General features: G+C 52.7%; 1 protein-coding gene across 1 annotated transcript in view; it reads left to right on the top strand.

The window, feature by feature from the left end:
- Nucleotides 1-12,026, top strand: part of RIN3 (Ras and Rab interactor 3) — a 120,161-nt gene that overhangs the window by 101,362 nt on the left and 6,773 nt on the right. Inside the window, 1 exon segment of the mRNA XM_036257257.1 lies at nt 7,609-7,740. Within this exon segment, the coding sequence (XP_036113150.1) occupies nt 7,609-7,740 (132 nt within the window).

Here is a 12,026-nt window from a genome sequence, read left to right as displayed (position 1 = left end):
CCGGTGCACGTAAGCGTTGCCCGAAGCTCGTGTTTGTCTGCAAACAGCTCTCAGATCAGGGAGCTTGTGTGGGCATTTCTGACCCACGCAGGGCAGAGAGGCCCAGATGCTAGTCCGAGCTCCACTCGTGACCAGCTGTGGGACTTGGAGCAATTTCTCCCATCTCTGAGCCTGTTTCCTCAGTGAGGTTGGACTTGGTGGACCCAAGGCCACTGATGTGTTCAGTCAGCTCATCAGAGCTAACTGTGTACGTCTCTTCCCTACTCCACAGCCATGTTGGTAGAAGCCGAAATGGACCATTGTGGAAATGGTTATGTCGTGGAAATTGGCAAACACTAAAAATCAGAACTGTTTTTTTCTCTAGAGAATCAGTTGTTAAGCATTTCCCAGCACACCATGTCTACGACCCACAGTGGTCCTAGGATCCTTGGCCGTGGCCCAGTACTGGGCAGGACAGAGTAGTGCCCAGTGGGAACATGCATTGGCCTCAATGCGGTCCACTGTCCGTGTCCTATGTCCCGAGCTCTGTGGCAGGGCTGGAAAGGGACTGGGATGGGGGCAGAGGCTCAAGGTGATTAAGCAGCTTGCCCAAGCTCATATAGCTTCCATCCCTGCCCTCAGGGAGCTCACAGTCTGAGAAGAGCAGACTCTGAAACAGTCAAAGAGAATGGTAGTGGGAGCAGGAGCCATCCAACTGCACTTGAGGATGTAGGAGAGGATGAGAGGTAGTAAGGGGAGGGCGAGAGGGTGCCCGGGCAGAGGGGTGGTGCATGCGAAGGCGCAGAGCGAGCATGCCTGTGGAGTGCAGGAACGGCCCAGCAGTCAGCACAGTGGATGTTATGTGGGGGTGATGGAGGCACCGTGTCGTTCTGAGTTGGAAGTTGCATAGTGGAGAGTAAGCACCCGTACTGAGGCAACCCAGGAGAGCTTCATGGCAGAGGTGGAACTTGAAGGAAGAGTGTTGAAGAAGCAGGAACATGGGATTGTGAGTGTAAAAAAACTAGATTCGAGCCTTCGGCAAGAAGCTTAACTTCTCTGGGACTCACTTTCCTCATCTGTAAAGTAGGCATAATGACTAACACAGCCCACAGAGTTGTTACAGGAATCTATCGGTACAATGTTCATAAAACACGCATTGCGTCTTCGAAAGGTCACACCGATGTTGGTGCTGTGTGGGAGATGGCCGGCACAGGCCTTTGGAGGGGAGTGTGGCAGAAACCAAGGGGCAGGCGTGCAGGCGACAGTGCTGAGGCCATCGACTAGACACGTGGCTGGAGCAGAGTAGGGCCAGCCATGTGGGACAGGTGTGGAAGGCCTTGAACATCAGGACTTGATTCCCTAGGCAATGGGGAGCCATCGATGGTTCTTGTGAAGAGACATAGCACGATCAGAGCTGTATGTGCGGGAGATGAGTTAGTAGACAGAGTAGATCAAAGGACAGAGAGCCTGCTGGGAGGCAGGCTTCGGGGAGTAGGGCTGGGAAAGCCAAGGGGGAGTGCAGGAAGCAGGAAGACTCTGGTCTGAGTGGCCACAGGGGACAGAGAGCCCCAGAAGAAACGGGGGACCCCCAGGCCTTGCATCTCAGGACTTGGGGGGAAAGTGGGCTCCTTGATAGGAAAGGGAAGGTCCCAGCAAGGGCTGGTTTCCAGGAAAAGATGATACACACTTTGGCTTGGCCCCTGATGGGGACGATCTCCTGGAGTCGCTGTAGAGGCTCATCAGAGTTGGTGCTGAGTCAGCGACTCTGAGACCTTGCTGGGAGCTCAGCAGTCATCCATCTACCCATTCACTCACCTGGCCCCCTGCCATGCTCTGTGTTCCGGGGAGACAGAGAAGGTGCTCATGGGTAGGTGGAGGGACAGATGCAGGAGTCCCCTGCAATGGGTGGCTGAACATGACATAGTGGGAGTCCTGAGGGTCAGCCAAGATTCTCAAGAGGAGAAGAAACAGGAAATGGCAAATGTCCCCACAGAGCCACCGTCTGGGGCTCCCTTCCCCCGTCTCAAACCTCGAGCCCGAGCTGGACCATCCCTGTGGCTGCAGGTCACTGTCCCTCAGCAGTGCTCACCTCGGCACTCTGCACTGTGGAGGGCTGTGTACTGCCGGGTGTGCGGCAGCATCCCCGGTCTCCACGCCAGTAGCATCACTGAGTGTGACCACCAAAAAGCCATCTAGCCACTGTCATATGGCCCCTCAAGGGCGACATCGCCCTGGTTGAGAAGCACTGCTCGAAAGCAGAAGAGCGGCCTGATTGTACGCCTTGCTGAGTTATGAAAGTAACACCCCCAAAAGATGATGTTCTCAGAGGCAGAGTGAAAATCCGATCAGCCCTAAACCCACGTGGGAGCTGCGGTGAATTCCAGAAGGCACAGCCAAGGTTTTGTTTCTCATTCCTGCTGCCTGACTCCCCGTGTTCCCTAAGTCATAAATCGAACATGAAGAGAATCTCCTGGATGCCAGGGTTCTAATAATTCCGTTATCAACATGAGAACTTCAGGCACAAAATAATCTTCCCCGGGAAACTGTGTAGTCATGTCTCGGGCTCATAAAGGTTTATGGGAAGGCTTTCTCCCAAACGGACTGATTCAGTGCCGGGAGGGCGTGGGAACCCTGAAACAAACCATCAGAGAGCCTCTCAGCACCGAGCTGCGATGTGATGAGTGGTCTTTCATGGGTGTTGCCATGGGAGCATCGTGGGAGCACTCCACGTAAAGCATCCCATAGAGTTCTCACCCAAACCCCAGAGGACGCCGTGTGCTCTGTGTCCGTTCACACAGGACTAGAAATGCAGGCTCAGAGAGGTAAAGCAGTTAGCCCAAGGTCACACAGCTAGTGGGCAGTATGCTGAGACTCCATACCACAGGTCTGTCTGACTCTGGTTTTCAGTGCTGTGTGTTACAACCCCGTCAGCCTATTTATTTTACAGGTAGAGAAACTGGGGCCACCCGAGAAAACAAAACATAGACGCTGGTAATAGCTCACTTCTCCCTAGCCCTTTATGGGTTCCAAATCACTTGTATGTTCTTATTCTCATTTTATGCTCTCGAAACTCTGAAAGACCATCAGGGACTGTGTTGCTGGCCCCATTTTGCAGATGTAGAAACTGAGTGTGGCCAGGAAGGCAGGCCACAGGCACACCTTGCTCCGGAAAACCAAAAGCGGACGCGTGGAAACGTGGAGACACGCATGTCCACTCAGCCCATCGAGGCAGTGCTGGCTCGGCTTCTCGGGGTGGGATCCCGGGCGGTGGGAACAGAATGCCTCCATTCAGCATTGAGCTCCTGCCTTTCTCAAAGCTCTTTTATTTGCATCTTCCTGGTCCCTGCTCGAATTCAGAAGAATTGGATCTGAGGTACGGGGTGGTTATAAGAGGATTTTAGTGAGTGAGTGAATGAATGAATGAATGAATGAATGAATGAATGAGCAAACGAGCAGGTGTGCCATGGCCTAGCTGTTCTGACCACCAACTGGGAGCACTTTTTACTGGTATTTGCAGCTCACATTCTGTAGAAGTTAGGATATAGCTTAGACTGCTGTTAACACACACACACACACACACACACTAGTGATTTACACAAACTAAATCTGTTTCACTGTCATGTACCAGCATAGGCTGGTGTGAAACCTCTCTTCCACGAGGTCCTCAGAGACCCAGGCTCCTCTCTCGTCACTCCACCGTCCCCAGCGGTTTCTCCAGCCACATGCTCCTCCCCTCGAAGGGCATGACCTGAAAGCTGAACACCGCATTTCCTCCTGGAATACCGTGAGTCAGAACTTGATCTATGGCTGCACCTAGCTGCAAGGGAAGCTGGGAAATGCAGTCTTTCTTTTTCGTGGCCAGGTCCCAGCTGAAAGTCAGTTCTGTCACTGTGAAAATGAGACTGGACAGTGGGGGAGGAGGAGGAAAGTAGTCTCTGGCACTCATTCCAGGCTAGAATGAAGCTGAGCAGCCAAAGATCAGTGACAATTGTCAGTGACCCCAGAACCACAGTCCCTGGCGTGGCCACTGGCCTTCGACTGGCAGAGTCCTGAGGGCTGGGACCGGCTCTGACTCACTTCGCCCTGCACCAGCGCCTGCTTGTCACAGCTGCTGCTCACTGAGCACTAGCTGCCAGCCACTGCCCTGAGCACCACCTCAGTGAGGGCACTTGCCTCGGATGCAAAATTTAAGGAGCTGCCAAAAAACTCACTAATCAAGACATATTTTCTATATGTATGTGTGTGTGTGTGTGTGACATATGCATATATATGTATTACGTTATATATGCACTTTTTTTTTTTTAATCCTCACCCGAGGACATTTTTTCCATTTTTTGTTCAGATAGAGTGGGAGGGAGAGAGAGGAAGAGAGAGAGCGAGAGAGAGAGAAACATCGACATGAAAGGGACACATCGAGTGGCTGCCACCCGCACGACCAACCAGGGCCGGGGACAAACTGCAACCGAGGTACGTGCCCTTAGCGGGAACCGAACCCGGGTCTCTCTGGACCGCAGGCCAACGCTCTAACCACTGAACAACCCGGCCAGGACATGCACATATTTTTCAAATACAATGGCTTTCACTGTATTCACAAAATTGCATGACCAAAACTACTTTAATTCCAGAATATTTTTATCACCCTCAAAAGAAACTCCATACCCCCAGTGCCTGGCAACTACTAGTCTGCTTCTCTCTCTGTGGATTTGCTTATTTGGGACATTTTGTGTAAATGAAATCATACAATATGTACACTGGGGGAGGAGGTCTTTGGGGATTTGCTCCTTTCACGTAGCATAATGATTTCAAGGTTCATCGGTGTCACCGAATGTGGTTTGTTCCTTTCTGCTACCAAACAGTGTGCCAATGTATGGACAGACCACATTCTGTCTGTTCACTCGCCGGCTGATGAACATCTTGGCTGGTCCGCCTTTGGGCTTTTATGAATAATGTTGCTATGAATGTGTGTACGAGTGTGTGTGTGTGAACATGTCTTCATCTTTCTTGGCTACGTAACTAGGAGTGGAATTGCTGGGTCTGATGTTAAGATAAGTCATTTTAATGCAATATTTAAAAAAATAAAAATTAGTGCACAAAAATCTATGATGAACAAGATAGCAGCCTTTTAAGCAAAGACAGGGTATTGTCTGTTTCGTGAGCCTGCACTGGACAATGGGAACCATCATTCCAACCAGCTGTGATTCCTGGGCTCGTGTGAGTTGTGACGGCTGAGCACGGCATGCGGACAGATTGTTAACCCAGGGTTTGGTCTGCAGTCATGTGTTTTGATTGTGAGCATTCAAAATATGAGGGGATATTTTGCTAAGTAGCTATAAGAGCACACATTTTTCCTTTTGCCACAGGCCCCACTACAGCTCAGCAAAGCACTGACCACTGACATCATTTCATTTCATTCCCAAGCCTCCTCTCGCTCTCCAACCTCTCTGCCAAGGTTAGAGAAGGAAAGGAACATCCAGGGGTCACAGCTAGTGCATGGGACGGCTGGGATTCGAACCTGGGCCGGAGGCCAGACGCCTAGCTCTCCACCACTCACCTCTCATCACTTCAGAATATGAGGGCCAAGGGAGAGTCACTTAAGCTCCCTGAACCTCAGTCTTCTTCCGTAAGATGGGCAAACAGCTCCTTTGTGTAACTGTGATAAGGAACTGATGTGAACAGGCACAGTCAGCTACGAAATCTGCTTTCTCCACTGGGGGTGCTCGTCGTGAGCTGCACCCTGTGGCCGTGCAGTGCATCACTAGTGAAACTGCCCTCATGTGCTGTGGGAACCCACCAATCCTGTCCCCCAAATGGAGCCACACACAGACATTTTATCTTTGCCCTAGGGTTAGACAAATCATTGGTTTCCTCCAAGAAACAGGTGTATTTTCTCAGGGACCATGAGAAGAACGTAGCTGATTGTGTTTTCCGTTTCACTTTGGCCACCAGGAGACTCAAAGCCAAATTTGTGGCTGCAAAGGAGCCGTTGTGTGAGTTCTTGCTTATGTGTGTTTATTTCTTCTGTGTTATACCTCCCTCTGGTAACTTATGTTTGTCCTGATGTTTACATTTTTATTTCGATTTTACTGGTTTATCATGTATTTCCTGATGGTCACCTAAATCCTCTGTGAAACATGGCTTGGCAGGTATCGGACTGATGGCTCATCCTACCCAAGGCTTGATGATTCTTCCGGGGCCATGCCCAGGCCTGGTAACTCCAGCTGAGTCTGGAGACTTTGACTGAGCCCTGGCCTCCCTTAGGTAGGAGGAGGTGAGGAGGGAGTTGGGGACCCCAGTGGCCACCCCTCACTGTGCAAAGCTGCTCAGTCAAGCTGTCCTGGTCCTCAGTGCGCCTGTATGGCAGGCCAAGAGACCACCGGAGGGACTCCAGGAGGATTCTGTCCCTGCAGGAATCCTCGCCCTCCTTGGATTTTGTGTTGCCGCGTGGTCATTCTTCAGAGTCAAACTGGGGAGGCCCACCTTCCACCCTCTCCTCTTCCCCAAGGCGTCCATTCCGGTCCGAAGGCTCCGAGCCCTGTGACCATCCCCCACGAGAGCAGAGGGAGGGGTTCTTCCTCTCAGAGGCTTCACATGGTTTTTCTTTTACTGATTGTAGAGAGAGGAAGGGAGAGGGAGGGAGAGAAACATCGATGAGAGAGAACACCGACTGGCCGCCTCCTGCACGTTCCTCACTGGGGATCAGGCCCACAACCTGGGCATGCGCCCTGACCGGGAATCGAACCGGCAGCCTGTTGGTGCATGGGCCAACACTCAACCACTGAGCCACACCAGCCACATGGCATGTACATTTTAAAAGAAATGCTCATGAAGGGCTCTGCCTAAACCAAAAGAATGCAGGTGGAATTGGGGAGTTTCTGACCTGACAGCATCGACGGGGGAGGGGGGGGCTTTCCGTTGGGCAGGTGGAGAGGGAGATGTGTGCTTAAAGGGACAGGGAGCCTTCCCAGAAGACATCAGCATGAGACAGACAGTGCTCCTGGGTGGGTCCCTGAATAAGTGTGATGTGACCTTGACTGTCAAGCAAGCGGATTGAGGGGGAGGATCCAGGAAAGGGGAAGAGACCGGGTCCTGCCCACCCCGCAGAGGACCCCTTTCTCAGTTCCTCCTTCTCAACCCGGACTCTGCAAGATCTCACTTATCTGTGGAATATAATGAACAAAAAAAAGCCGATGAACAAAATAGACGCAAAGACATAGAAAGGAGTATGGTTCAGACTGGGGGCAGGGGGCAGAGCGGAGGGGTGCGATAAACCGAAGAACTTATACACATGTATGCGTGACCAGTGGACATAGACGACAATGCTTACAGAGTGGGGGTGGGGGTGGGGTAGGGAGGAGAGTGTCTGGGGGGGGGAGGAGAAACATCTGTAACAAAATTAATTAATTAATTAATTAGTTAATTAATTAAAAAGAAAAAACCCGGACTGTGTCACAGGCCACCCCAAGAAGTCTGATTCCGGGGTCACCCCTGTCCCGAGAGTCATAAGAAAGCAGGAAGGTTCCTCTTCTAGGGGTGACCACCCCCTACCCAGAAAATCGTTGTTTTTAGCCCCCTGGGAACCACTCCCAAGAGCCTCGCACTCACCTCCTCCTGCCTCCTCCCTCCTCCCAGGGAAGCCCTACGGGGCAGACGACTTCCTGCCCGTGCTCATGTATGTGCTGGCCCGCAGCAACCTCACGGAGATGCTCCTCAACGTGGAGTACATGATGGAGCTCATGGACCCTGCCCTGCAGCTGGGGGAAGGTGAGTCACTGCCCCGGGCCCATCGCTGGGTCCCAGGGGCCTGTTGCACACCCCCAACCAGCCATGCCAGGGGTATACTGGGCAACCCAATAAGCACCTCCTGAATGCCAGATTCCACTGAGCTTTGGGGACACAACGCAGGGCCTGACACAGACCCTATCCTGGTGGAGCGCACAGATCAGCAGGGGAGCTAGACCGGTGAAGAGACCATGTCACTGCTGCTTGGCATATGCTGTAAAGGTGGGAAGCCTAGAGGGTATGGGAGCATGTTACCCAGGCTGTGCAGTCAAAGAAGACTTCCTAGAGGGGGTGACCCCTGAGCTGAGCATGGAAGATTGACTGGGAGCCAGTCAGATAAAGAAGGGGGAAAGGCCCTGACCAGTTTGGCTTAGTGGTTAGAGTGTTGGCCTGCGGTCCGGAGAGACCCGGGTTCGGTTCCCGCTAAGGGCACGTACCACGGTTGCAGTTTGTCCCCGGCCCTGGTTGGGTCGTGTGGGTGGCAGCCACTCGATGTGTCCCTTTCATGTCGATGTTTCTCTCTCTCTCTCTCTTCCTCTCCCTCCCTCCCACTCTATCTGAACAAAAAATGGAAAAATGTCCTCAGGTGAGGATAAAAAAAAAAAAAGGGGGGGGGGGAAGGCATTCCCCGCAGAGAGAACAGCAGTTGTTAGCGTAGAAGATAAGGCTGAAGCAGCGGGCAGTGTCCACGGGGAGTCTGAGCAGGGACGATGGTCAGTTCTCAGGCTGGGGTGCCCTGTGGTCTCTGAGCCCCCCTGTTCATCCAGCCCTGGGACAGGCCCTCTGTCAGTGGGTGGAGGTCAGGCTATGAGTAAAATGCCTGGCATGTGGCCTACTCCACCCACCTTCAGTTTTCCTTCCCATTTCTTCCTTCCCCCCACTTCCCCCCACCGACTTAGCCTCGGTCACCCTCCGCCAAGAATCCCAGAGGTGCAGCCAACCCGGGTATCAGCTCTGAGGGACCCCAAATGACCCTCTAAGACGTCAGCCTCAAAGGGTGAAACAAGACTCCCTGGCCCCAGGTGGCCCCTCTGGGCTCTGTGGGTTTTAGCTAAACCCACCTTCTTTGCATGTTGGCACTTTTAGCCTGTGGTGGTCTCGGCAACAACTCTGCTATTTCCTGGACAGTCAGAGGAGCATGTAAAGCCATGAAGTTTACTGTCACATGTAACTTTGGCTTCTGCCCTGGACCTCTAGATCCAGTTTTTTCTTCTCTATAATAAAATTCCTGGCCTGGCCGGTGTGGCTCAGTGGTTAAGCGTTGACCCATGCACCAAGAGGTCGCCAGTTCGATTCTTGGTCAGGGCACATGCCCAGGTTGTGGGCCCGATCCCCAGTGAGGGGCATGTAGGAGGCGGCTGATCGATGTTCTCTCTCATCAATGTTGCTATCTCTCTCTCTCCCTTCCTCTCTCTCTAAAATCAATAAAGAAAAAATATTTTTTAATTAAATAATAAAATTTTCCTGCAGTTGGAACAACCTGTCTTCCAGATGGTGTAGGAATTCAGTAGAAGCCAGACTTTCTTTAGTAGTAATTATCATCCACTCAGTAAGTACATCCATCCACCCATGCATCTGTCCATCCACCCACCCATCCATTCATCTACCCAGATATCTACCCACCCGTCCATCCATCCACTCACCCATTCATCTACCCAGATACCTACCCACCCGTCCATCCATCCACTCACCCATTCATCTACCCAGATACCTACCCACCCGTCCATCCATCCACTCACCCATTCATCTATTCATCTGGCAGCTACTCGGTGAGCCCCTGCTATGTGCTAGGCCCTATGTCAGGCACTTGGGTTGTAGTGCAGGACAAGACAGGTGAGGCTGATAGTCTCGTGAAAGTGAGTGATGCCTTGTTCTGTGTCCACACTCTGGGGACTCCACCTCAGGCCCTCACAGGCTGTCCTCCTTGGTGTCCTCAGCCTTGGACATGCACCACAAGGCTAAGGGGTTGGAAAGAGGCCCCAAACAGCATTGCCCTGCCTCCTACAGGCCATAAGCCTGGGGGGGGGGGGGGGGAATGGAGTGGGAGGCAAGGAAGCTCCATGTAGGGGCTGTGAGCAGATCGGCTTCCTGTCTCGAACACTGAGCGCTCCGTTCCCTAGGACTAGCCCCCTGAAAAGTACAGCAGCCAACCCAGCACTCCAGCAGGAATGTGAACTGTGGTCTTGTAGCTGCCACACATGTAACCTCTAAAGATCAGAACATGTCAGAAACTACCATAAGTAGAATAAGATACTAACAGTAAACCAGGGAAAAGTGCTCCCACAAATCAGCAAGCCAAGAATTAAGAGCCTTAATATATAAAACGTTTTTATAAACCAACAAAAAAAGGACTAAGACTTAATAGGTACCTGGGCAAATGCCATGTACTCATTCATTCAACAGATACTCGCTGAGCTTCTCCTTCGTGGCAGGTGCAACAGGTCCCTTTTCTCATGGACTCTCATTCTAGTGGGAAGGTGGGGCGGTCAGACCTTAAACAGACAATCAAACAAGCCAGTTTCACATGTGGTCACATCTAGTGGATGTTGAGACGACAGGAAGTAGACTGGTGAGACAGGTGATGGGGCAGGACAGGGCTCAGCTGACCAAGGGAGTTGCTAAGCACAGAGTCTTCTTGTTGCTTTTTTTTTTTTGTTTTCCAAGTTTTCCATAGTGGGCATATGATCTCCCTGGGAAGAAATCATTTACAAATCCCATTAAAGGATTGGCCCCAAACCCGCGGGGCTGGTACAGAGTCTTAGAGACAAAGGACGGAGTGAGACCAGGAGGCTCTGCGTCCGGATGGTCTGAGCACAGTGGTCAGCCACGCCCTGGCCACCAGGATCTGAAATGGGGCACCAAGCCAGGCACAGGGCTGAGCAGGGACAGGACGGGGACATCCTTGGCCCAACTACTCTCTCCTTGTGGAGCTGCACCGCTCACCCCAATCGTGCCGTGGCCTCCTGGGACCCTTCTTCCTGTTCCTGAAGCCTGCGGGCTCCGGGGGGGGGGGGGGGGCGGGGGGAAGGGAGGTCCTGTGGGCAGAGCACTGCTCTATTCTGGGCCACAGTGTGTCTGAGACAAGCGAAGGTACAAATAAATACGTAAAGGTCTAAAACAGTGTACAGTTTCCGACCCAAGGCTGCCTCAGTGCCCTGCAGTCGGTCCCATTCCAGACTTCAGTAGTCAGAGACCCCACCCCACCTCTGGCCCTGTGAGATTTCACAGGAATCCGTGGGGTGTTTGCTGGAAGTACATCACCGGGCTGCTGTACACCACTCCCCCCAGCAGCATCAGACCCTGCCCAGGGGGCCAGGGGGAAAACTTCATGCTGCTCACACGAGGAGGTGGCATGTTTGGCACAGATGCCTCCCTGCATCTCTGTTCCTAGTCCAATAGCCAGGGCGGGAGGTCACAGCACCCAGGACAGGCCTGGCCTCACAGCTGTTGGCCTCCTGTTGTGAGATGACTTGGGGTCTTCAAGATGGGCAGGGGCTCCCATCCTTCAAGTCTGCTGGCTGTCAGACCTCTATCTGGAGGTATCTGGGCCCAAGAACAGAGGGGCAGATACTGTATCCCCCACTTCACCCTCGTGTCCTAGCTGGGTGGTGGTACACGGGGAGCTCCATCGCCAAAGCAGGAAAGAGGGTCCTGACTTGGGGGAGGCAGAGCCCCTGCTGACCGGTCCCTGCCCTTGGTCCTCTGCAGAGCTCAGAGATGCCTGGGACACAGGTGGGCCCTCAGGGAGTCCCCAGTCTTGAGAACTTCAGTTGCTCAAACCAAAGAGAAGTAACACAGGATGTAGGAATAAGCGGTGTGGCCCTGGCCGGTCTGGCTCAGTGGTAGAGCGTGGGCCCGCGAACCAATGAGTCATGTGTTTGATTCGGCCAAGGACACGTACCTCCGTTGCAGTTTGTCCCCTGCCTTGGGCGGGTCTTGCAGGAGGTAACCAGTTGATGTGGCTCTAGCACATCTATATTTCTCTCTCTCTCTCTCTCCCTCCCTCCCTCCCACTCTATCTGATGACAAATGGAAAAAGTATCCTCGGGTGAGGAATTAAAAAAAACAACGATGTGGAGACTGGATTTCGGTCTCAGTTCTGCCTCTGATTGGCTAGAGACCTTGGGCAAGTCGCCTAACCTCTCTGGCTCAGGAAAGTGAAGGTGTTGGGCTGGATTTGGGGTTTCAAACGGTCTGGGCACTCTTGCGCTCTGCAGAGGTGGCTGGGGGCAGGAGGAGCGGTGGAGCTGGGCTCTGCCTTCTTGTGT

The sequence above is a fragment of the Molossus molossus genome, unplaced genomic scaffold (assembly GCF_014108415.1).
Source record: "Molossus molossus isolate mMolMol1 unplaced genomic scaffold, mMolMol1.p scaffold_m16_p_1, whole genome shotgun sequence".
Classification (NCBI taxonomy): domain Eukaryota; kingdom Metazoa; phylum Chordata; class Mammalia; order Chiroptera; family Molossidae; genus Molossus; species Molossus molossus.
The sequence above is the reverse complement of the archived record's forward strand: the minus strand, read 5'-3'. Positions and strand labels throughout refer to the sequence as shown.